The following is a 26,546-nucleotide window of genomic DNA, read 5'->3' on the forward strand; positions in this document are numbered from 1 at the left end:
TTTATCTGATGATATATTATGTGGGTTTGCTTGATACTATTCTTTATTCGTTAAAAAAAATTAAGCCACAATGCAACAATTAAAACTTTTTTTTCTTTTCAGTTTCCAAGAGAAAACTTACAGCAAGATGAATAATCCAGCTATCAAGAGACTAGGAAATCACATTATCAAATCTCCCGAAGACAAGCGAGAATACCGTGGGCTAGAGCTGGCCAATGGTATCAAAGTACTTCTCATCAGTGATCCGACCACGGATAAGTCATCAGCAGCACTTGATGTGCACATAGGTACAGTTTAAAATTGTGAATTAAGCTTGGTTCTATTTTCTTCATCTAATGTTGACATTTATTAGAACTCTCCTTATATGTGCAAATGAAGACCTCCTAGTTACTGGTTTGATGTACCTTACTTCCTGCAGTAGCCCTATACAGCTATTGGCAATCTCCATTTGTCAAAATCAAATAATCTTACATTTATTTACCAAGACATTTTGTCAGGTTCTCAGTTAAGGTGACCTAGCAGTAAGGAAATCAAGTCCCATCCTTTACAGTAGCAATGGTAATGCTTTCACTTTTGTATACTTTTGGTACACTAGGGATTACCATGTTTTCTATATTCTTGTGTGCTCATTTCCTTTTAATTTAATGTAGTTTTCATCCGGTTGTTTCTCACCTATCTGTACATAGGTGTGTTTCTTTTTTTCCTCTCTGAAAAGCTTTTATTTAACTCAATAGCATTTTAAAATTGAGGAAACAAGGTAATAACCATCATGTAGTGAACAAATAATTATTGCCAAGTATGACATAGTGTACTTTGCAGCTCTCATTCGATCTGTGTTTGCACAGCTCTCTAGATTAGGTATGTATAGAAAAAGCAACTGAGGCCAGATAAAGTATTGCGCTCACAATTTCGCAGTCAGCAGAGCTGGTAACCCTCAACTTATGCTATTACCACTACACTGTATTATCTCCTGCAATAAAATGCCAGAACTAGAAAGTTCTAGCTCTTATAAAAGAATCAGTTCAACTCTTTCTTTCCCTCCAGTGTGATGTGTGAGGAACTTAATGTCCAGAGAGGCTGAGTAATCTGTCTCCAGTTACCAGCTAATTACTATCAGAAGCTGAGGCTCGAATCTACACAATACCATTTTAGAGCAGACTGTGCCTAACTTTCTCTGGCTCTATGGTTGGAGTTGTCATGTTAACAGAAGTTCCAGATCATTTGCAATCCATCTGTATTTTATAACTTTCAACATAAAAAAAGATGTGTTTTTTTCTTCTCTTTCAGGTTCATTGTCAGATCCTCCAAATATTGCTGGCTTAAGTCATTTTTGTGAACATATGCTATTTTTGGGAACAAAGAAATACCCTAAAGAAAATGAATACAGCCAGTTTCTCAGTGAGCATGCAGGAAGTTCAAATGCGTTTACTAGTGGAGAACATACCAATTACTATTTTGATGTTTCTCACGAACACCTAGAGGGTGCCCTGGACAGGTAATGCCAAATACTCTATGAATTATCTAGTTTTGTGTACTTTATACATTAACAGTTACTGTTTTTACAAAGATGTCTCCATAGCTTTATAGCTTAACAAAAAGTATTTTAACTAGTATTTTCCCGTATGTTTTATAAACAAGAAGAAAAATAATGGATGATATTACGTATTTACCTTGTGGTAGAGGAAAAATAATGGCATGACTTTAAACCAGTCTTCAGCCCTACATAATATTTTACTGACATACAGAATTTTCACTAGCTCTTCCTGTTCTTACTGGTATCCCATATGAAGCATGTCATGAAGAATAAACTGTAATAGTGTCATGGATTTCTTTTCAAACGTGCTCCTATTCCAGAATGCTAGAACTTAAACATTCTGTTCTCCTTTAGTTACTCTAGTCTCAGGGATACTTAGTGCTTATGGAATTTTTTTTTTTTTTAATTGGAGTTTAGTTGACATTGTAGCAGTTTCAGGTATACAACATAATGATTCAATATTTGTGTACATTACAAAATGATCACCATTGTAGGTCTAGTTACCATCTGTCATCATACAAAGTTACAAAACATTTTTTTTCTTATGATGAGAACTTTTAGGATTTACCCTTCTGCAACATTCAAGTTTGCAATGCTGTATTATTGACTATAGTTACCATGCTGCACGTTATATCCCCATGAATTTTACAACTGGAAGTTTGTATCTCTTGACTTCTTTTACTCACTTCCTAAATCCCCTTTCTTCTGACAACTGCCAATCTGTTCTCTGTATTTATGAGTTTTGTTTTTCACATTCTACAAAATGTGAGATTGTATTTGTCTTTCTCTGTCTGACCTATTTCACTTAGCATAATACCTCTAGGTCTATCTGTGTTGCAAATGGTTAAGATTGCTTTCTTTTTTTTTTTTTTTTTTTAACAGCTGAGTAGTATTCCATTGTGTATATACATTACATTTTCTTTCTTTTTTTTTTTTTTTAAAGATTTTATTTATTTATTTGACAGAGAGAAATCACAAGTAGATGGAGAGGCAGGCAGAGAGAGAGAGAGAGAGGGAAGCAGGCTCTCCGATGAGCAGAGAGCCCGATGCGGGACTCGATCCCAGGACTCTGAGATCATGACCTGAGCCGAAGGCAGCAGCCCAACCCACTGAGCCACCCAGGCGCCCCACATTACATTTTCTTTATCCATTTGTCCATCCATGGATACTTAGGTTGTTTCCATATCTTGGCTATTGTAAATAATGCTGCAGTGAACATCAGGATGCTTATATGTTTTCAAATTAGTGTTTTTTCCCCTTTGGATATACACCCAGAAGTGGAATTGCTGGATCATATGATTGTTCTATTTTTAAATTTTTGAATGTTGTTGTCCACAGTGGCAGTGGCAATTTACATTCCCATCAACATAGGGGTTCCTTTTTCTCCACATTCTTGCCAACACTTGTTGTTTCTTGTCTTTTTGATAATAATCATTCTGGCTGGTGTGAGGTGATATCTTATTGTGTGACACAGAATGTTTCGACCAGCTGTTTCAACTCTGGGGACATTTTGTAAAGGTATTTTCTGGACCAAGCTCCATTAGGCCAGTTTAATTTCTTTTTTCCTTCCTTCTTTCTTTCTTTCTTTCTTTTTTTTTTTTTTTAAAGATTTTATTTATTTGACAGAGATCACAAGTAGGCAGAGAGGCAGGCAGAGAGAGGAGGAAGCAGGCCTCCCGCCGAGCAGAGAGCCTGATGCAGGACTCGATCCCAGGACCTGAGATTATGACCTGAGCCGAGGGCAGAGGCTTTAACCCACTGAGCCACCCAGGCACCCCTAGGCCAGTTTAATTTCTTGGTCAGTTTTCTACACAGCTAACAATTTCTAATTTTTTGTCATACTAGTGATTTGATTCGTTATCCAAAGTGTAATTTTTTCTTGGTAACTTTTCATAGTTTTCTGTATTGCTAAGGAAGTGTAATTCTGCAACTTTTTGATGGGTCTATAATGAATTTTGACTTAGCAGTTTTAGTACTAGCTTTATACGCTTCCTTATATTAATAAGTCATCATATTTTTTAAAAACTTAGTAGTTTGAATTTATTAGTGGAAAGAACATAAACAGGGAAGAGACATGGGTTTGGAATATGTGTCTGGGTCATAGTAGCCTGTTTCTTACTCATTCTAGATTATGTTTCAGTCTTTAGGCAGCAGCTTTGAGGTGTAATCATTTTTTGTATGTATTCCCAGAAGATTTCCATTAATGAGTTCCCTGGGATCATACACTGAATTTAATTTCCTGCTTTATGAATGCTACAGCAGATGTTCATATAATCTCTGTATGATGGAGGATATCTGTTACTTGACTCAGAGGATTAAAAAAAAAAAAAGCAAAAACACTTGTATCAGAGCTTTTTTTTTTAGGCTTTATTTTAGAGAGAGAACATGTGTGTGTGGGGAGGGTAGGGGCAGAGGGAAAGGAAGAGAGAATCTTAAGCAGACTCTGCACTGAGCGCAGGGACAGTCACAGGGCTCCATCTCACGACCCTGAGATCATGACCTGAGCCGAAACCAAGAGTCTGACACTCAGTGGGCTGTGCCACCTAGGCACCTTATGAGAGGATCTTTTAAAAATATTGATTATGTTGTGTCTTTTTTAGAAAAAATTTTATTTATTTATTTACAGATAGAGATCAGTAGGCAGAGAGGCAGGCAGAGAGAGAGAGGGAGAAGCAAGCTTTCCTGAGAGCTGAGCAGAGGGCCTGATATGGGGCTGTATCCTAGGACCCTGAGACCATGACCTGAGCCAAAGGCAGAGGCCTTAACCCACTGAGCCACCCAGGAGCCCCATTATGTTGGGTCTTTATCATGACCCTTTTCATGGACCTACCCAGCTATAGTATGTGCTTTTAGGCACTTTAATAGCTTAAATATATTGAGACAAGTAAAAGAGGTTACATGTCCAGAAATACCTGTTTCCATGTATCTTTGATTATGGATTCCAGATAGATGGAATTTTCCTTTGGGTTGGTATGTGTAAAGTACTTAGCACAGTATCATATTTACTGTGTGCATAAAATAAGTATCAAGTAGTGATAGCAGTCTCTTTGACAACTAAACTGTGAAGTGCAGTTGCTGAGATATCTATAGATCCGGGAGTCTGTTAGGCCCTATTCAGACAGCCTCTGCTTTGTGACTTCATCTGATTTCTGGATCTTGTTTTTATAAGATGGGGTCTAAAGTTTCTTAAGATTTACTTTGTGAAATCATGCTTTAAATTGCAACCTGACGCAGGAGAATTAACTTATAACTAAAGTTACTTTATTTTTTTAAAAAGATTTTATTTATTTGGTAGAGAGAATGAGTAGGGGGTGTGGGTGTGGAGGGAGAAGCAGACTCCCTGCCGATCAGGACCCTGGGATCATGACCTGAGCTGAGCCACCCAGGTCTCCCACTTGTTATTTTAGTTTAAACTTTGGTACTACTACTACTACTAAAGGATAGCCTCAAGAGAAGCATTTGGTTACTTATGTTGGAGTTAAATGCCATCTGATTTGTTGAATCACTGGTTATTAAAATTTTTAAATTCTCTTAATATTTTATAAAAGCCCATAATTGTGTCTTGGTCAAACTACTGTGTTGTAGGATTTTCATTCCGTTATTCTTTCCCCACTAGTTAAAGGTGGTTTGTTTTTCTCCATAAGAAGAAAAGATACTCAAATAGAACCTTTAAAAAAGTGGGTCACTTGAAGTGCCTGGGTGGCTCAGTTGGTTAAGTGTTTGACTTTTGATCTCGGCTCGGGTCTTGATCTCACGGTCGTGAGTTTGAGCCCCATGTTGGACTCCATGCCCAGTGTGGAGACTACTTAAAAAGAAATTTTAAAAAGTAGGTCACTTAGTTTGTCCTGAAATGTCTGAGTCTTAGTGCATTTGCACCTAAAACTGTAAATTTAAGATTGATTTGCCCAAGAACTGTCACCTGCATTTTCCTTTTTTTGGAGAATTAGCCATACATAACAAGGATTTTCATGACTTGTCAAATTGCATATTTTAAATGGATTGCTACTGTCTTCAAAGTCTGCCTGACTTTTTGCTGTTGTTGATTTATAATAAGAAATATATATTTGGTCTTTCTCCCTATTCCTGGCCAAAACCTCCTAAAACCCTTAGGATTTCCTAAGTGATTGAGAGTGTTAAAGGTGTCTTTTGGTATGTTATTAAGGCGACTTTGGGAAGCCCTTAGGTAACCTGATGGGGGGCTGGTTTCCAGTGCCCTATGATTGGAAGGTTGGAACTTTCACTCTTATCCCTAGACCTTCCAGGATGGGGAGGAGGGGCTGGAGTTCAGTCACTAATGGCCTATGATTTAATCAGTCGTGCTTATGTAATCAAGCCTCCATAAAAAACCAAGAGGGCAGGGTTTGCAGAACTTCCTAGTTGGTGAAATTCTGGAGTTTGGGGAGAGTGGCCTCCATGCCTTTTTCTGTGTACTTTGCCCTGTGCATAGTTTCCATCTTGCTATTCCTGAATTATATCCTTTTATCATAAACTGGTAATCTAGTAACTAAAAGGTTTCTCTGAGTCCTGTGAGCTGCTGTAGCAAATTAATTGAACCAGAGGAGGTGATGAGAACCTCTGACCTGTAGGCAGTTAGTTAGAAGCCCAGGTACAAGGTGAACTAGGATTGGCATCTGAAGTGTGTCTATGGAGTATATTTTCACTGATATCTGGGGTAGATTGGTTCCTCTGAATTTACACATGTCCAGTATTTTTCTTCTGTTACTTGGAACTTACTTCGCATTTTTTTTTCTTAGTAGCAATGGCAGTTTTTTGGTTCTATAGAATTCATATTTCTTATCTGTTAAGTTTCAAACTTATTTTTTAAAGGCCATTCTTTTAAAATAACAGCTTTCAAATTGTTAATTGTGTTTCACACCCTTAGGTTTGCACAATTTTTCTTGTGCCCTTTATTTGATGAGAGTTGCAAAGACAGAGAGGTGAATGCGGTTGACTCAGAACATGAGAAGAATGTGATGAACGATGCCTGGAGACTCTTCCAGTTGGAAAAAGCGACGGGAAATCCCAAACACCCCTTCAGCAAATTTGGGACAGGTTTGTCAAACAGCGGCTTTCATGCATTAGTTCTCTCTGACCTCATTTAAACCCATGGCCTCTTTTCACAGTATTGTATTTTACAGTTCAGGTTAGAGGATTTTAGAACTCCCCATTCCTAGTACCTTGTTTTTTATAAACTGGCAGTCCCGAGAAGATGTTGTTATATTGTTGCTACTCCCTGTTATTACTTACCATACCCCTACGCTTTGTTATCTGTCTGGTCCCTGTGTGGGCACTCATATTTGTGGCTTGTGACCTGAAATGAGGCTGAAGCTTAGTTGTAAGAGATGCATGGAGAAAGTGATGGGTTATTAAGAACAGTGATCAAATATGAAGCAAGTTTGTTGGATAAGAAGATACAGAATGTATTCAGAGTTTAGCAACAGTAAAAATGAAGTCACTCTAACAGGTGACTAGCATTTTAGCTGGTAGTTCAAAAAGATGTCAGATGTCAGATGGGCAGTGGACTTCATACATAAAACTTGGGATGATATACTCAAAGTGATGGTGATAATGACGTAAACAATTACTTTGCCCTAGGAGATGTACTCTGGCTGTCATTCAAACAGGGAGGGGTCTGGATGTTTAAGGAACACAGCAGTTAGAGGTGTGAATAGATGTTAAGTAGCATTTCAAAGAATGTATTCTGAAGTCTACCTTCCAAATAGGAGTGCTTTTTTAAATGTTCACTTCAAAGCTTGTTGAATTGTCTTCCTCCCATTGCCTCCACCTCTACTCCCTACACAGGCCTAGCATCCCTCCTAGGGATGGCTGTGGGAGCTCGAACACTCTGGAAGACACACCAGGCCCTTGCTGTCAGGGTGCTGCAATCTCCTGGAAAGAGATTAGAGGTGGGGCTGACAGGGAATAGAATACAAGAAATGTGGAGATTCTTGATTTCATAATTGTACTGTTTTTCTTTATTCAATTTTTCATTAAAAAGTGTGTTTAATTTAAATATTTAAACAGTGCAAAAGTATTTTTTAAAAAAAGGAAAAACAAAAACTCTCTTTTCCTCATCTACTTCTGCCAATCCCACTCACCAGATGTAATTGTTAACAGGTTGCTATGATTAAAATACTGCTTTGGGGATTATAAAATGGCATAAAAATAATAGATTGTTCAGTGCACTTACAAATTTATGCATCTTATATAACTTAATTTGGGAACATTTTTTAAGACTATAAAGACAGCTTTCTTTCAGTTTGGATACCATTCCAGTATATCCCAACAGCAGCCAGGGAATTAGCATAGCTTTGCAGAATTAGAAGAAGTTTTTTTTAAAGTTTATTTATTTATTTTTTTGGTAATTGCTACACTCAGTGCGCTCAAACTCATGACCCCAAGATTAAGAGTCACATGCTCTCCTGACTGAGCCCACCAGGTGCCCTGAATTAGGAGTTTTTATTTGTTTAGTTAATTTATTTTTCAAAAAAGATTTATTACTTTTTTTTTTTTTTAAGATTATATTTATTTGACAGGGAGAGACACAGTGAGAGAGGAAACACAAGCAGGGGGAGTGGGAGAGGGAAAAGCAGGCTTCCCGCTGAGCAGGGATCCTGATATGTGGGTTGATCCCAGGACTCTGGGATCATGACCTGAGCTGAAGACAAGTGCTTAATGACTGAGCCACCGAGGTGCCCCAAAAAAGATTTATTATTTTAGAGAGAGAGAGAACTAGAGAACAAGCAGGGGAGGGGCAGAGAGAGAAAAGAGAATTATAAGAGTTTTTAAACATTGTGATTAGAAGCAGTGATATTATATTCTTTAGATTTTTATCTCTAGTACTTGACAGTCAGTGTCAACATCATGGCTAAGATGAATACTGTGGTCCCTAAAATGTCTCTGTAGCTCTGAGTTGTTAGAAAAGTGCCTTCTGGGTACACCTAAGTGGCTTAGTCAGTTTAGTGTCCGACTCTTGATTTTGGCTCAGGTCATGATCTCAGGGTTGTGAGAGATTGAGCCCCGTGTCGGGCTTTGTGCTAGGTGCAGAGCCTACTTAAGATTCTCTCTGCTCCTCTTCCTGTGTGTCTCCCCCCATAAGAAAAAAAAAAAAAAGAAAAAGAAAGGTGGCTTTGGTAGAGAATGTGAGCATGTGTGGTATATCAAGAAGGGGATATGAGTTGTAAAAACAATAACAAAAACAACACATTTCAAAATCATTCCATCCAAACTGTTGTACTTTAAGTCATCTCTCTGCTAGGTTACTTACACCAACAATGCTGCTTTTGTGTAGAACATGTTGGAGCTCATCTTTGAGAGTTGCTTTCTTTTAAATAGCCTCACTGGTGACAAATCATAATCAGCATAATCAGGAAGCAGCCCTAAGTCTTCCAGAAATAAATCCGGTGAATAAGGCCGGTGATATTACTTCTGGTCACAAGCAAGGAACAGTCTTAAAATGTTCTGGAGGAAGGTTTTAGGAGTGATGGGTGAAGAGAAACATTGAATGGTCATTTATGTATGGATGGATTCTGAGGGCATGCTTGTTTTTAATAAACCCCTGACAAGGCTAGGCAGTTAGTAAAGTATGAGGTAAGAGGAACAGTTAAGAGATGACTGAGCCAGACTCAGCACAGAAATACAGAAAATGTGATAGATGTAATGCAAATGTCCAGTTACCTTCTTATTTTAGAAGTATAAACTAGGGACGCCTGGGTGGTTCAGTCAATTAAGTGTCCAACTCTGTTTGGGCTTGGGTCCTGATCTCAGGGTCGTGGATCGAGCCTTGCACTGGGCTCCGTGTTCAGCAAGGAGATTATTGGAGATATTCTGCCTCTGCCTCTCCCCATACTCATGCAGGCATGCGCGCTAGTATGCGTGCTCTCTCTTTCTAAAATAATATTTTCAAAAAATTGTTTTTAAAAGAAGTATAACCTAACACTGAACTTTTTGGAGTAGAGGTTCTGTCCATTTTTAAGGTCACAGATATGTTTGAAAACATGATGGAAGCTGTATACTCTTACTCTAGAAATTACACATATAACATTTTACAGAAGTGATCCTTGAAAAAAGAATCCTTTTCAGAAATTCATACTTAGTTTACTTCTTTTCCTTTTATTGACTTCAAATGTTTCTGTGAATGTGGGTCATTTTCTCCATCAAGGGATTAGGACTTATTACATTAATAATAATAATAATATTTAAAATATTAAAATATATTTAAAACTCTTTTAAGGATTTTATTTGACAGAGAGCAAGAGGGAACACAGTCAGGGAGAGTGAGGGAGGAAGAAGCAGGCTTCCCGCTGAGCAGGGAGCCTCATGCAGGCTCGATCCCAGGATTCTGGGATAACGACCTGAGCTGAGGGCAGACGCTTAACAAGTGAGCCACCCATGTGCCCCTAAAACGTTATTATTTAGATAAAGATAACAGGAAAAGCTGACTATTTTTCAATGAACAAAAGCCAAGCATTGTGTTATTATTTTTAAGAAAACCTTACAGTAAGATGTTTGTCCCTCATAGTGGTTTTTCATGCTTCAAAATAATATAGATCAGTTGCTTTCAAACTTTTTTGTATACAGCCCACTGTAGAAGCATGTTTTACTTAATAATTCAGAGCATATAGATGTGCGATTATGTAAGCAGCCAAATGAAAGTTTTACCAAATAATATCTATCTAGTATCTTGGTCCCTCTGTTATATTCTTTATTTTTTTAAAGATTTTATTTATTTATTTGATAGATGGAGATCACAAGTAGGCAGAGAAGCAGGCAGAGAGAGAGGAGGAAGCAGGCTCCCCGCTGAGCAGAGAGCCAGATATGGGGCTCGATCCCAGGACCCTGAGATCATGACCTGAGCCGAAGGCAGAGGCTTTAACCCACTGAGCCACCCAGGCGCCCCCCTCTGTTATATTCTTTCTTTAAAAAAAAAATTCTGGTCTGCCAGTACATTAAGTTTATTTCATCATGGGGCACCTGAGTGGCTCAGTGGGTTAAGCTCTGCCTTCGGCTCAGGTCATGATCTCAGGGTCCTGAGATCAAGCCCCACATTGGGCTCTCTGCTCAGCGGGGAACGTGCTTCCCTCCTCTTTCTCTGCCTACTTGTGATATCTGTCAAATAAATAAATAAAATCTTCTAAAAAATTTTTATTTCATCATAATAGGTCTCAAACCAAGTGTTATTAGGCATTTTGGTAGACTCAGAAAAAGCATTTGTTAAAGCTCAGCATTTGTTCATGGATAAGAACAGCAAGAGAGTGCATGAGTGGCTCAGTTGATAAAGTATTCTGACTCTTGATTTTTGAATCAGGTCATGATCTCAGGATAATGAGATCAAGACCTACCTTGGGCTCTGCACTGGGTGTGGAGTCTGCTTAAAATTCTCTCTCTCCGGTAGCTCAGTGGGTTAAGCCGCTGCCTCAGTGGGTTAAGCCTCAGTGGGTTAAGCCGCAGCCTGCAGCCTGCAGCCTTTGGCTCAGGTCATGATCTCAGGATAATGAGATCAAGACCCACCTTGGGCTCTGCACTGGGCGTGGAGTCTGCTTAAGATTCTCTCTCTCGGGTGGCTCAGTGGGTTAAGCCGCTGCCTTCAGCTCAGGTAATGATCTCAGGGTCCTGGGATCGAGTCCCGCATCAAGGACTCTCTGCTCACCAGGGAGCCTGCTTCCTCCTCTCTCTCTCTCTGCCTGCCTCTCTGCCTACTTGTGATCCCTCTCTCTGTCAAATAAATAAATAAAGTCTTTAAAAAAAAAAAAAAGATTGCCCTCCCTCCCCAGCTTGCGCACATACGTGTGTGTGTACATGTGTACACATGTGTTCTCTCCAAAACAACAACAGTACTCTTGAGCTGATAAAAACCTGTGTCAAAAATAATTAATGATAGGGTTTCAGAAGGATTTCCATTGAAAGGCAAAAACAAAACAGGAATACTGTGTGCTTACTTTTTTGTTTTTTTGTTCAGCTACTATACTATTGTTACTAATTGTTGAAATAAGGGAAGGCATTGTGATATGTAAGAGGTAGAAAGGAAGCAAAAGAAAACTTATTTCATGATTGTTTGCATAAAAGTATTCAAGAAAATCTTCATTAAAAAAAAAAAAAAGATTTTATTTATTTATTTGACACACAGAGAGAGAGAGAGATCACAAATAGGCAGAGAGGCAGGCAGAGAGAGAGAGTGGGGAAGCAGGCTCCTTGCTGAGCAGAGAGCCCAATGCGGGGCTCGATCCCAGGACCCTGAGACCATGACCTGAGATGAAGGCAGAAGCTTAACCCAGTGAGCCACCCAGGCACTCCCAAGAAAATCTTTACATCAACCATTAAAAGTAAGATAATTTGTCAAGGTTGCCAAAAGACAAGAAACACTAAAATTGCTTTCTTGTATTATTAGTAATCAGTTAGAAGAATGTTACAGGAAAAGTGGTTTTACTTAGTATAAAAATATCTATAAGGTATTTAAAAATAAATCTAACAAGAGGTGCAAGAAATATATAGTGCTTATGAAAGAATACCTTAGTAAATGGGAAAACAAACCATGTTCATGAATGGGTAAACTCAGTATCACACGGATGTGAGTTCACCACAAATTTATCTTAATCCAATGCAGTGCCAGTTGAAAGTCCTAGTTTTGTCTTGTTTTGATTATCTGTTTGAGGAATCTGATAATCTGATTATAAAATTAGTAAGAAAGAGGGGTGCTTGGGTGACTCGGTTGAGCATCCAACTTTTGGTTTCAGCTTGGGTCATCATCTCAAGGTTGTGAGATTGAGCCCAATGTCAGGTTCCCCATTTAGCGGGGAATCTGAGATTCTTTCTCTCCCTCTCTCTCTGCCCCTTTTGCGGGTGCACATACTCTCTCTCTAAAATAAATAAATCTTGGGCGCCTGGGTGGCTCAGTGGGTTAAGCTGCTGCCTTCGGCTCAGGTCATGATCTCAGAGTTCTGGGATCGAGTCCCGCGTCGGGCTCTCTGCTCAGCGGGGAGCCTGCTTCCCTCTCTCTCTCTCTCTGGCTGCCTCTCTGTCTACTTGTGATTTCTCTCTGTTAAATTAATAAATAAAATCTTTAAAAAAAAAAAAAATAAATAAATAAATAAATAAATAAATCTTAAAAAAAAATTAGAGTAAAGGGCCAAGAATAGCAAAGATGCTTTTGAAGAACAACAAAGAAAATCCTAATTCTACCAGATACCAACACTTATTATAAAGTTCTAGTTGTTACCGTAGTGGAATTGGTGCAAGAATACAGAAAAATAACAGATTATAGACCCTAGAAATATACCTATACATATACGGAAATTTGACCCAAGACAGAGGTACATTACAAAAAGATGAAGAAAAGGGAAATTACCTGTATAGAAATAAGTAAAATTAGGTGCTTGTCTCATACCATACACAAAGATAAATTGCAGGTCAATTAGACCTAATTATAGAAAGAAAACTTTACAACTTCTAGAGAAAAATACAGATTTTTTTTTTTCATCTTAAGAAAAGTGTTCTTAAAGGGGGAGAAAAAAAGAGAGAGACAAATCAAAAAACAGACAACTATAGAGAACAAACTGAAGCTGATGGTTATCAGGGTGGGGGTAGGTGAAATAGGTGAAGATGAAGTATACACTTACGAAGAACACTGACTAGTGTACAGAATTATCAAACCACCATACTGTACACCTGACACTAATACCCTTTATCTTAACAATGCTGGAATTAAAATTTTTTGACGTGTTATTATACACACAAAGCACAAATCATATCTTCTAGAGATAAAGATAAATTACTTGTTTAAAGATAAATTTGACTTCAGTAAAATTTTAAATTTCTGTTCAGTAGACCTAAAAGCAAAAGATAATCCACATATCCAGTGAAGATATTTACAAAGCACATAACAGAAAAACTTCTGTAAGTAAATAAGTAAAAGGTAAAAGGGCTCATTAGGGAAATAGCCATGGAATATGAATATGGAGTTAAAAGAAGAGGGTAGTCGAGTAAACTTTAAAAAGATGTTCAAATCAGGGATGCTTGGGTGGCTCAGTGGGTTAAAGCCTCTGCCTTTGGCTCAGGTCATGATCCCAGGATCCTGGGATCGAGCCTTGCATCGGGATCTCTGCTCGGCAGGGAGCCTGCTTCCTCCTTTCTCTTTCTGCCTGCCTCTCTGCCTACTTGTGATCTCGGTCTGTCAAAAGAATAAATAAAATTTAAAAAAAAAAAAGATGTTCAAATCATTAAAATCAGGAAAAAATAAAATAAAAAAATAAAAAATGAAATAAAGAGGGGCCTCTGGGCTGTTGATTTCAGCTCAGGTCTTGACCTCGGGGTTGAGAGTTCAAGCCCTGAGTTGGGCTCCATGCTGGGCATGGAGCCTACTTTAAATATTAAATTAAAAATAAATAGTGTGATACCATTTCACATCTATCAGGTTGGCAACAATAAAAAGTCAGGCAAAACTGAGAATTGTGTTGGTTAGGATGTAGAAAAACAGAAACTCATATGCTGTTTTTGGGGAAATAAATTTGTTCATCCACGTCATAAAGCAGTTTAGCAGTATCTAATGAAGTGGTGCCCATGCCCTTTGACCCAAGAAAACCCATTTCTTGACATGTACCCTAGAGAGAAACAAGTTTAGTTGTTGTGCACAGGGGAATGTACACAAGAATGGTCAAGAAGCATTTTTTTGAACTAGTAAAAAAGTAGGAAATGACTTAAAATGACTGTCAACAGTTGAATACATTAATACATTTTTGTCTGCAGTGGAATATTCTAGAAAAGTTAAAACGTGTGAAGTAGAGCTCATGTATCGAAACCAAGTAAAGAACAAAATATTTTGAGCAAAATTCAACTTGCAGATTGTGTTTTGTGGGATAGCTTTCTATAAAATCTGAAAACAGGCAGAACAGTACTGCATCTTGTTAATGTCCTTATGTTTATATAATATAGTATAAAATATGCATGTGAATGATTAAACACCAAATTCTTTTTAGTATCTCTGAGAGTGGGGAGAGAGAGACAGGAGGAGAGGCGAGGCAAGACTTCATCTCTGGGAGGAAATAATTTTATGACAAAATATAGCAAAACGTGAAGAGTGATAAAACTGGGTAGTAAGTACATAGGTATAAATGGTGTAATTCTGGATGCTTAAGTGTTTATAAATATTTCACAATTTTAAGATTAAAAGAGAAATGAAATATTTCTTTTACCCATTTATCTAACGAAAAGGGGAAAATGAAAGGCTGAGAGGGTAGCACTTCTCAAGATGAGTGGGAGAAAGCCCACTTTTGTGTGTGAAGACTGTTTGTATGTTTACGACTTAAGCTTGTCTGTGTTGAAAGAAATCTGCAGATTACCTGTTTTGTTCTGCTAAGCATTTGGTCTTGTAAACCTTTGTCTAAGCAAGTGGGACAAGCCCTTAAACTGTTGTCCTTTTTCTTGTGTCTTGGGTTCCCATGCTCAGTTCTCACATTCTCAAGATGACATCTGGCAAGTATTTTTCTGTTTGAAGTCAGTTAATCTGTTTGAAAGTTGTTTTCATAGCTACTGTGTGTTAAATCTGTCTCCACACATATGTCTTCATTGAATCCCTGTGTGACTTTCCTAGCCTCAGACTTCAGCCAAGAATCCCACCTCCAACTAGCATATTCCTAGGTGATTTTAAGTTTGGCTTCCAAAGTTGGGCAGTACTCAAGGTATATATTTCCTCTACCACTGGGCAGCTCAGAGACTCTGGGCAAGTTTCTTACCTTCTGTAAGCCTCAGTTTCCTCCCATATTGGGTTGACATGAGAATTAAATGAAGCTATACATGTGAAGTGGCTAGCAAAATGTCTGGGGACTGTAATAATTTTAAATAAATAACAGTAGTCTTCGCAATAATTATATCATAGCTGTGAGAGAGGTCCAAAGTTTGAAAAGGACCTTGCCATGAAAGGTAAGTTGGTCAGCCAGGAGCGACTCCAGAGTAGGTTTGGTGAACTGACTTTCAGGTGTTGTGTTCTTTGAGGAATGTTGTTCTCTTGGTGTCCACATGAGCTTTTTACTTCATGTATCGTTACCTGTGCCTTTAGGTTGAGTTCCATGGTTCCTGATAAATTGGATGCCATTTATGGATTTATTCATTCATTTTGCCTCTTCCTGGAATAAAAGCAGGAGCAATTGGATTTTTTAAAGTAGTTTAGAAAAGGAAAGAGAAAACCTTAGTTCTGTGTGTTTTTTTTTTTTTTTTAAGATTTATCTATTTATTTATTTGAGAGACAGAGATTACAAATAGGCAGAGAGGCAGGCAGAGAGAGAGGGAGAAGCACACTCCCTGCTAAGCATAGAGCCCGATGTGGGGCTCGATCCCATGACCTGAGCTGAAGGCAGAGGCTTAACCCACTGAGCCACCCATGAGCCCCTAGTTCTCGTTATTTTTCAGTGATCTCTTTCTCTGAACATAACACCACACACATTGTGTGAACAACTGGATTTAGTCAGCAGGAAAGGAAATAAAAGAAGGAAATCAAGGAGTGGATGAGGGAAACAAAACAGGCCCTCCCGTTGTACAGGTGGAGTGAAAGACAAGGTAGGAGGGCACGTGGAAACAGAGGGTGGGGTAGTGCTGTATTTTAGGGATAGGTGCTATTTTTCTTACTTAATTGTTGTTTACTTGAGTACGCTTTGTAGTATGTGCCACAGGATTATAAGAATTTGAGTAGAGTGTTATAAGTTAGCCCAGATGATGTCTGTCTCCCTTAGTTGATAAGTAATTCTTCTCTAACCCCCCTACATGTAAAGTACATTAGAATATGCGAAGAAATGTAGCCAATATCTTTGCACTCAAGGTACTTAGAGTTGAGTTGGAAACTTACGGCAAATCCAGGATTTCACTGGAGAATAATGTCAGGTTTGATTTTCCAGGATCAATATCACTTTTTTCTCTTCCTCTGCACTAAATTTTATTGAGCACTGTGCAAAGTATTTTAAATGGATTATTTAACTTAATTCTTAAAATATCCTTTGTAGATAATGTGCTTATTATTTTCACTTTATAGATGAGTAAACTAACACTTGAGAGGTCAATAAATTGCTTCGTGTCACTCAGCTTTTAAGTGCTGGAGCTGTGATACGAACCCAGTGATTAAAAACCCAGCTTTTAATCACTGTTCTATTCTACCTGCTTAGGGTTCCCTGGAATTAAATTTTCCAGGACCTTAGAGGAAATGCAAACTGAATTCTTCTGAAGGGTAGGTAGGATTTTCTTAAGCAGAAGGAAGAGCCATTCAAGAGGAAAAAGAACTAATATTTATTGTATGAGTATTAAATGCCACACACTGGGTAGGCGTTCTGCCTAATATGATTTTACTTAACCTTCACCACCAATACTGAAATTTCCTCATGCCCTTTGACAGAGGCTGAACCGAACTAAGAGAGGGCATGCAGGGAGAGGGGGGGTAGGATGACAATAGAAGTTTGTGTAGGTTACAAGTTTCCATACCAAGTCAGTCTTAACTCAAAGCCTGTGTACTCTACCATAATGTTAGCTTGGCCTCCAAAACTGTGACAAGAAGAAAAAACTGTGACTGAGGAATGAACCCAGTATTTTGTAGAGCACAAGACTCAGAATAATTTAGTTATAACAAAAGACACTTTTCCATAGGAAGAGGAACAGAGCAAGGAAATAGATTAGAATTGAAAAGTATGAAATATAAACCCGAAGGTAATTGACTTCTGATCTTGGGATGATGATAATGACCCAGAATGGGACCCTGATAACAGTTAGTTTTTTACCATTTCTCTCATCTCTCCATCCCTTTCTCCTTTTTATTTTTTATTTTATTTTATTTTTTTTTTAAGATTTTATTTATTTATTTGTCAGAGAGAGAGTGAGCGAGAGCGAGCACAGGCAGACAGAGTGGAAGGCAGAGTCAGAGGGAGAAGCAGGCTCCCTGCGGAGCAAGGAGCCCAATGTGGGACTCGATCCCAGGACGCTGGGATCATGACCTGAGCCGAAGGCAGCTGCCCAACCAACTGAGCCACCCAGGCGTCCCCCTTTCTCCTTTTTAAATGAAGACTTTAAAACCTACAATAGTAGACAGATACTGTAATAAACCCTATGTATGTATCACTCTGCCCCTGGCCAGTCCTGGCTAATCCACATTCCCATTTACCCTCTTGTATTATTTTGAAGAGATCCTAAACATCATATCCTTTTACTCACAAATATTTCAATATATGTCTCTAGAAGATAATGACTCTTTTAACAACAACAAAAATAACACTATCACTGGGGCGCCTGGGTGGCTCAGTGGGTTGGGCCGCTGCCTTCAGCTCAGGTCATGATCTCAGGGTCCTGGGATCGAGTCCCACATCGGGCTCTCTGCTCAGCAGGGAGCCTGCTTCCTCCTCTCTCTCTCTGCCTGCCTCTCTGCCTACTTGTGATCTCTCTCTGTCAAATAAATAAATAAAATATTTTTTAAAAAATAACACTATCACTAATCTCCAATATCTAGTTTTCAAATTTCTAGTTGTCTCATAAAAATCTGTAATTTTTAAAAGTTTATTTGGATTAGGGTCCACATAATGTTGAAATGTTAGTAATTGATAGGGCTTTAAATATCTTTTGGTTTGTAAGTATAGGTTCATCCTTCAACTCCCTCCTCTTACCCCCCTAGAATTTAGTTAATGAAGGATTAAGTTGGTTGCTGTATAGAACTTTTCATAGCCCAGATTTTCCTGCGTGCATCCCAATGATGTAGTTTAACATATTCCTCTGACCTTTGTCACAATTTCCACAAATTGGTAGTTGGGGTGTTTTTGGACAAGAGTTTATAGGTGGTGGTGTGTTCTTCCATCAAGGGGCATATAAAGTCTAGTTGTCTCTCTATTTGTAGTGTCGCAATCATGATTCTCAGTGCTTTGCCTCCCTAATTCTAATTCGGTTATTTCTCCTCCTATTTGAATAGTAGTTATTATTAGGAAAGGCACCCCAACAAATGCTTGATTCATTCCCTTCATTTACAGTTTTCAAAATAATGAGTTGGTTCCCTAGCATCCTTGGATGATGACTATTTGTTTGGACATTACAAATATTTGATATGTTTCAGCCCACTTAGTCATTTAATATTCTCTAAGTTTTTCCAGGATGTTTTTACTGTTTTGTTTTTTTCCTTGCTAGGATATGTATCTATGGAAAACTAGAAATTTACGGGAATCCAGAACTGGATTAATCAAGTGAACAGGTGCTTTATTAGGGCACTTGTGAGGTTTTCACTTCTAGTCCTGTCTCATAATTTGCATCCTGTACTTGTATGTACTAACCCAGGGGCAGAAGTGCCCTTTTTAATTTTATAGGAAAATTCACATGTGTCTCAAAAGGCCCTAGTCTCTTCCAGGATTTTTAGAAGATTGTTATAGCAGGAAGAAAGAGCTTTTTTAGAAAAAAAGATTTATAATACATTCAATCCTTGAACAGTGTGGGAGTTGCACAGTCCTCTGTCTGAGCCAGCCAGGTGCCCCTCTTGTGTAACTTTTGACTTCCCAAAATCTTATGTGGACCAGAAGCCTATGTGGACCAGAAGCCTTACCAATAACATGAACAATCAGTTAACATGGATTTTATAGGGCGCCTGGGTGGCTCAGTGGGTTAAGCCTCTGCCTTTGGCCCAGGTCATGATCTCAGGGTCCTGGGATCGAGTCCCGCATCGGGCTCTCTGCTCAGCAGGGAGCCTGCTTCCTCCTCTCTCTCTCTCTGCCTGCCTCTCTGCCTACTTGTAATCTCTCTCTGTCAAATAAATAAATAAAATCTTTAAAAAAAAATGGATTTTATATATTCTATGTGTTGTATACTGTATTCTTAAAGTAAGCCAGAGAAAAGAGAATGTTAAAATCATAAGAAAAGTACATTTATAGTATTTAATTGTTATTCATTTATACATGTACTGTATTTATTGAAAAAAAGTCTGCGTAGGACTGGATCTACGAAGTTCAAACTCATGTTCAAGGGTCAAATGTAATTTCAAGTAACTAGCTATAGATAATACTGACTTTTAGAATCTTGGGTTAACAGAACATTTAAGATTTTCATGGTTATTACTGTCAACTTGATCTTTCCTTGGAACACCTTATCAGACACGGTTGAAGACAGCTTTAGATTCTAAAACAGATTTCTAAAACTTCAAACTCAGTCTTTCCTATAATGTAAGGAATATATTCCTGGCCCCAGAATTTTCTAGAAAAATAAATTCAGTATTTGTATCTATTAGTACTGAGTTTGTAAGTTTTTCTCTTTTTAATAGTGTTTAAAGTAGTTGTAGCAGTGAAAGTAGAAGATCGTATTTACTGAGCTTTATAGTTTATAAAACCTTTTTCATCTCCATTTTCACTTTTCATCATCTTCATGACAATCCAGGTTAATATTTAATAGTTCTTATCTGACAGAGGCTATTCATTCAATCCTTGCAATCCCATGAGTTTGGTTCTCTTACTATTCTTAGTTACAAATAAGGAAACTGGGCCTAGTGAGGTTAAGAGACTTGCCTGTGTCTCGCGGCTGGGAGACAGAGGAGTCAGGGATTGAGCCCCAGCTCTTAACAACTGGGCATGTATCCATATTGCCCCTATTTTGCAGATCAAATAAATGACCCCTTGGAGATATTGAGAGACTTTTCCAAGGTTGCTTAAATGATACATGATGGAGTCAGGACAAGAAACCCTGAGTCTCCCATCTGCCAAGCCAGTGCTCTCTTCAGCCCAGAGTGGAAGTGTCCCAGTCAGCAACCCTGATGTCCTCAATCCACTGCTGGAACTCCCTGGAATGGTAACAGAGCCAGAAAGGTAGGAGTCAGGATTTTGGTAGCAGCATTTCAGTTTGATAGGAATGACCTCACTGCCCAAGTTAGGGCAGTATGTGTCTAGAGATTGAACTGCTTGGTATTTGGTATCCCAGCCATATTCACATTGTTCTCCACGAATTGATTCTTAGATAGAGGAAAGTCATCTAGACCATTTCCTGAGCTTTCTTCTCTACTTCAGTGCCATGGTTTCTGTGATATTCTCAGAAACCAGGAGTCCTTCCTACAGTTGACAGCATAACAGCAGTAGCTGCTGTTTATTGTGTGTTTATTTTGTTATACATCAGTTATTCTCTTGAATATGTTAACATTTTTACAGATTCGTTATGTCATAAAAGAGATAAGGTCAGAAGCATTTGGTAGGTCATTCTCTACATAGTACTTAAAGATGCAGAGCATTACAAATACAGTGTGAACATCTGATGTTTTTTTCTCCAGTTGCCTTTTCCTCCCTGCTTCTGGGACATAACCACTATCTTAAGTTTGGTGACTGTCAGGTCTCATGTTTTAAAAAAAAAAAAAAAATCGCTAGTAATGTATTTACCTCTAAACATTATGTTTAGAGGTAAACTAAACTAATATAGTCTTTAGTTTTACAAAAATGGTATTTTATTCTGAACAATCTCTGCCACTTGTATTTTTCATTCACCATTATATTTGTAAGTTGGTGAATGTACCTCTGGTGAGTTTTTAAATTTTCATTGCTGCTATTTGACAAATTGATTGTGTCTCTGTTTATGTTTTCCTGTTAATGGAATAGTGCTGCTGTGAGTATTCTCGGATATGTGTCCTTTTGCAGAGTTCTGTAGGGAATTACCGTGTCTTAGGGTATGCCCGTCCTCACATTTGATACATCTGCCAAACTGGTGCTTATAGCAGTTGATTCAGTTCATACTTTCCCTTGCGGTGGCTGAGTTCTTGTTCCCGTGCATCCCTAAATCACAGCTGCTGTCATCAGACTTTCATATTTTTGCTATTTATTGAATGTAAATATTATTCTTAAGCTTTTTTACACGGATTTTTTTTTTTTTTTCTAATTTGGTATAAACCTACCAATGTCAGAATGGAGACTGAACCTAAGGGGAGTAAAGTAATTTGCTTAAGGTCATGCAATGGAAGCTGGCTGAGGCTGGATGAGATGAGAGCTCTGTGAGCACCAAAGCTGGTGCCTGTTTCTCTGCAGTTCTCTGCCTAAGGGTCTTGCCACCAACACTAGCAGAACCCAGTTGATTTAAGGACTAATTACGGAGTTCTGTGCTTTAGGTCCTGCTTGTCCTTTCATTTTCTTGTCTCATTGTTTCTTGAGAAATTCCATCAGCTAGCCTTCCTGTTTTTAGTAAACTCTTTTAAAGGATTTGTTATAAAAGGATTAATAAACTTAACAGCGAGCCTGATTCTTTGGCCCATTTGTTTTTTTGGATTTTTAAAATTATTACAGGCATACCTGGGTGGCTCAGTCTGTTAAGCATCTGCCTTCGGCTCAGGTAGTCATCTCAGGGTCCGGGGATCGAGCCTGTGTTGTGCTCCCTGCTCAGTGGGGTGTCTGCTTCTCCCTCTCCCTCTTTGTTCACTCTCTCTCTCAAGTAAATAAATAAAAAAATTTTAAAAATTATTATTATAAAACAGTACCCATTTATTAGCTCCTAGTTTTGTAGGTCTGAAGTCTGGCATGGCATGGCATGGAATTCTCTGCTCAGGGTATCACAAGGCTGAAATCAAGATATTGACTACATAAAATGCCCACCTGGGAGAAACATCTTCCAAGGTTATTCTTAACCATAGGCAAAATTCAGTTCCTTTTAGCCATAAGACTGAGATCACCATTTCCATGCTGGCTGTCAACCAGGGGCTGCTCTCAGCTCCTAAATGTCACCTGTATTCCTTGCTACACGGTCCTGTAGCCATGATGGTATGCTGGTCAGTTCTTTCTTCTTCTTTGAATCTTTGACTTCTTCCTCTGCCACTTGCCAAGAAAAATGCTTTGTATGTATGTATTGATTTATTATTTAAAGAATTTTTTTGGTCATCATACCTAGTATCCATGTTTCTCTGTCAATGAATTGAGAGCTGACTATCCTGATCCCGAGATAGTTATAGTGGAGAACCCCTTCCTCTTTCTGATTCAGGTACCTCGGAGGACATGGAGCTGCCATGCTGGGCTGTGTTCCCAAGTGGACTGTAATTTCCTTCTGTCATCGTGTAATAGGAAAGATGAAAACATCTAGGCAGCAAAGAATATGTAGATTGATGGAATAGTCATCTATTTATGGCTTAAAAGCCATTTTTCAGAGCAAATGTGACTGAGCTTCTCTTCAGCAGTTTGGCCAGAGGTCCCATATCATTAGATATAGGACCTCAGGTGAGCTACATTGTTGTTGACAATGATTCCTTTGGCTCTTTGTTCCTTTTAACTTTGTGTTGTAAAGTATAGCAAGTATGCATAAGCCTGTGTGTGGTTCTGATCAATTATTCTTGTTATTCTTACTTTTGTTGCTATTTGAAGAATCAAGTAAATGAATGTTCTGCTGTTATTTATATATGAATCACTGAATTTTCAAAAACTGAGCACACCATGGAACAAGTGAAGAAACAGAGCATTACCTGCACCTCCCTAGTCCTCTTTGTGCCCTTTTGTAGTCACTGTCCATCCCCTAAGGGTAACCTCTGTCTGACTTCTAGTAACCCAGGTTAGTTTTGCCTGTTTTTATGCTTTATATAAATGAAATGAAAAACTATATTCTTTGTGTTTGACTTCTCCCACTCTACCTTGAGGTTGTGAACTTTGTTCATACTGTTGCATAGAAACAGTGGATTATTCATTCTCTTTGCTAGTCTCGTATTCTGTCGCAGTTCTTTTGCTCATTTTAATACAGCACCGTCAGGGACGCCTGGGTGGCTCAGTTGGTTGGACGACTGCCTTCGGCTCAGGTCATGATCCTGGAGTCCCGGGATCGAGTCCCGCATCGGGCTCCCAGCTCCATGGGGAGTCTGCTTCTCTCTCTGACCTTCTCCTCGTTCATGCTCTCTCTCACTGTCTCTCTCTCAAGTAAATAAATAAAATCTTTAAAAAAAAAAAAAAAAAAAAATACAGCACCGTCAGTGTTTTGCCATAATCTGTGGTCTAGTGTGTTTGGCGTATGTTCCTACTGTATCTCTATTTTTATTTTTATTTATTTATTTATTGAGATTTATTTATTTTAGAAAGAGAATATGAGCATGTGAGCAGGCACATGTGGGCACAGGGGGAGGGGCAGAGGCAGAGGGAAAGAAGCAAATTCCCTACCGAGCACAGAGCCACAACCCCAAGACTGTGACCAGAGCTGAAACCAAGAGTCAGATGCTCAGTTGACTGACCCATCCAGGTGCCCCATCTCTTATTTTTTTTTTTTAAGATTTTATTTATTTGACAGAGAGAGATCACAAGTAGGCAGAGAGGCCGGCGGAAGGAAAGCAGGCTCCCTGCTGAGCAGAGAGCCTGATGCGGGACTCGATCCCAGGACCCTGAGATCATGACCTGAGCTGAAGACAGCCTTAACCCACTGAGCCACCCATGCGCCCCCCATCTCTTATTTTTAAAATGGGCCTAAAGATGAAAGAATAGGGACTAGAATGGTAGGATATTCAGGTACATTGAAGTTAAAGTAGGATGTTCTAGAGCTGGCTAACCTGATGGAACTTTTATGTTCTAGATGGAGGGAGGCCATGATCTTGGTCTTCATAAGCTTTGATCTGAGGGTTGTTTTTTTTAAACCGAGAATATTGACCTGATTGTGAGTAGGCAGATCAGATCACATTTAGACTAAAATTCTGGTTTTGATCTCACACTATGACATTTATAGTCTGTTGAAATAAAACTTAATTTCTCCAAACTTGAGTGTCCCGGTATCATTTAGTTCACATATTATAGAAATCTGAGCTTCATAGTCTAAATGACTAAGGAAACTGTAATGACTAGTACCCTCTGGAATTGAGGCTTTTAGAATCTTTGGTTAGTAGAAAAGGAAGACACCATCAGTACGCAAGTTTTACCTTAATATGAGAGAACTTCAAATCATTACCCAGCAAAAAGTGCTTTTTCTTCTAGGTACTTTTTTTTTAAAGATCATATTTATTTATTTGTGAGAGAGAGCGAGAACAAGAAGGGGGCAGAGGTATAGAGAGAGGGAGAAGCCGGCTCTCCACAGAGCAGGGAGCCCAGTGTGGGACTGGGTCCCAGGACCCTGGGATTATGACCTGAGCTGAAGGCAGATGCTTAACCGACGGAGCCACCCAGGCGCCCCTCTTCTGGATACTTTTAAGAGCACTTGAATCCCTCAGATAGAGTGAGGGGATGTCTCAGGACCCCAAGTAGAGCAAATCTGGAATTGAATTTAAGTAATTTCTTAAATAAGAAACTGAAAGGACTGGTTAAGAACCTGAAAACTTGACTAAAAAGCTACTGCTAGTGAATATTGAGTACATTTGATTGCTTTGTGACTAGAAAAAGTTTAATAAGCACATTGTTAGACTGTTGCTTGCACACACTCTCCTCTAGATCTGTGGATTCAAACATTGAGGCATGGCACCTTGGCTCAGGACTATGCAGCCATACAGCGCTAAAGACTGGATATAAGAGCGCCATCTGGTGGTTCTCTGTAGATACCCAAGTTAATGAAAGGGACTCTTCCAATGCCAGTTCAGCATAGCCATTATAATGGCCCAAGGAAAGAAAATATATAAAGAATGTTTTTTTTTTTTTAAGGATTTTATTTATTTATTTGACAAAGGGATAGCACAAGTAGGCAGAGTGGCAAGGAGAGGGAGAAGCTGAGCAGGGAGCCAATCCCAGGACCCTGGATGACCTGAGCTGAAGACAGACGCTTAACTGACTGAGCCACCCAGGCGCCCCAAGTATGTGTTCTCTGCAGATGAAAGCAGCCCATTTAGTAGTGTAAGAAGGAACAACAATTAAAGTTGTTATACAAAAATTTTAGGATATTTCTAGTCAAGATGCTATTTTGGGGAGACTCCAATCACTAGAATTCTCTGAGTTCCTAAATGTCAGGATTTTTATTAGAAATGTAGTACTTAGAGATTGTGACCATTTGCTTTTGACTTGCCTAGTTCACTGTAATTGAGTTATTACATGTTGTAAGAGATCTCCGTGGTTCATATATATATATGCACATTGCTTGAGACTTATAAAAATAGCATTGCACCAGTCTAGATCAAATCCATGAGAATTCACATCACAAATTTAATGTTACAGCCAAGAATAGTACATTTCTTTCCACAAGTAACTTGGCAAGTTCCAAAAAGAGCCCTTAGTGACTTTCTTCAATTAATTATGGAGCACATAGGGAATTGGAAATTAAAGTAAGTGTGAATGGAGGCCATGTAGATCTCATTTTGTCCTTTAAGTGCTCATAATACCTACTATCTCATAGGGATTTTAAGGTGGATAATTTTCATAAAGCCCTTTAAGTTCCTAAGGGGACACTGTCTGTGGTTTAAAATGTTATTAATTTGTATTCTTCTTTCCTGTGTATCCAGCTTACATTCAGACATATTAACTAATCATTATGTGTGTTAGCTAGATCTCTGTTTTTTAAGTTTACTTTATAGCAATGTCCATAACAATTCCATAACTTTAAAGTTCACATATTTTTCTTTTTCTAAAAAATGTTTTTCTTCCTTTTCAGGTAACAAATATACTTTAGAGACTAGACCAAACCAAGAAGGCATTGATGTCAGACAGGAGCTACTGAAATTCCATTCTACTTATTATTCATCCAACTTAATGGCTATTTGTGTGTTAGGTCGAGGTAAGAATCCTTAAAATTTTCCATAGAATTTGATAATCTTAGTTTACCATTTGACTCTTTCAAAGTATTGGGAGAAGAATATACAGCCTTTATCTACAGAGAGGCTTTTGAAAATGATTTCCTTGTTGGAGAATATGTGGAGGGGAATTTTGTTTTTAACTCTGTATTCTAAAAAGGAGTATAGATGCTTTAAAATGGAGACCTGAGAAAAATATATAGTAGGCCCTATATATAAAAAAAATAGTAGGTTCTATAAACATATAAAAGCAAAGAAAGGAAGTATAAACAGATTAATAGATTTGACCTTGTAGCAATTCAGAAAACTAGGAATAGGATTAAAAGGCAGGTATATGTGCTGCGGAAGCGAGCACGATTAAAAGGCAGGTAAAGGGTG

The 26,546-nt window shown here is 38.5% G+C and overlaps 1 protein-coding gene across 4 annotated transcripts in view; it reads left to right on the plus strand.

Annotated features, from left to right (window-relative positions):
- IDE (insulin degrading enzyme) overlaps positions 1-26,546 on the plus strand; it is a 131,134-nt gene that overhangs the window by 47,353 nt on the left and 57,235 nt on the right. For all 4 annotated transcript variants that reach the window (XM_059169451.1, XM_059169448.1, XM_059169449.1 and 1 more), the window contains exons 2-5: positions 103-287; positions 1,288-1,495; positions 6,417-6,586; positions 26,030-26,152. In XM_059169451.1, coding sequence (XP_059025434.1) covers positions 128-287; positions 1,288-1,495; positions 6,417-6,586; positions 26,030-26,152 — 661 coding nt within the window. In that variant the 5' untranslated portion in view covers positions 103-127. The remainder of the gene's footprint in view (positions 1-102; positions 288-1,287; positions 1,496-6,416; positions 6,587-26,029; positions 26,153-26,546) is intronic.

Source organism: Mustela lutreola, chromosome 4 (assembly GCF_030435805.1).
Source record: "Mustela lutreola isolate mMusLut2 chromosome 4, mMusLut2.pri, whole genome shotgun sequence".
NCBI classification, from domain to species: domain Eukaryota; kingdom Metazoa; phylum Chordata; class Mammalia; order Carnivora; family Mustelidae; genus Mustela; species Mustela lutreola.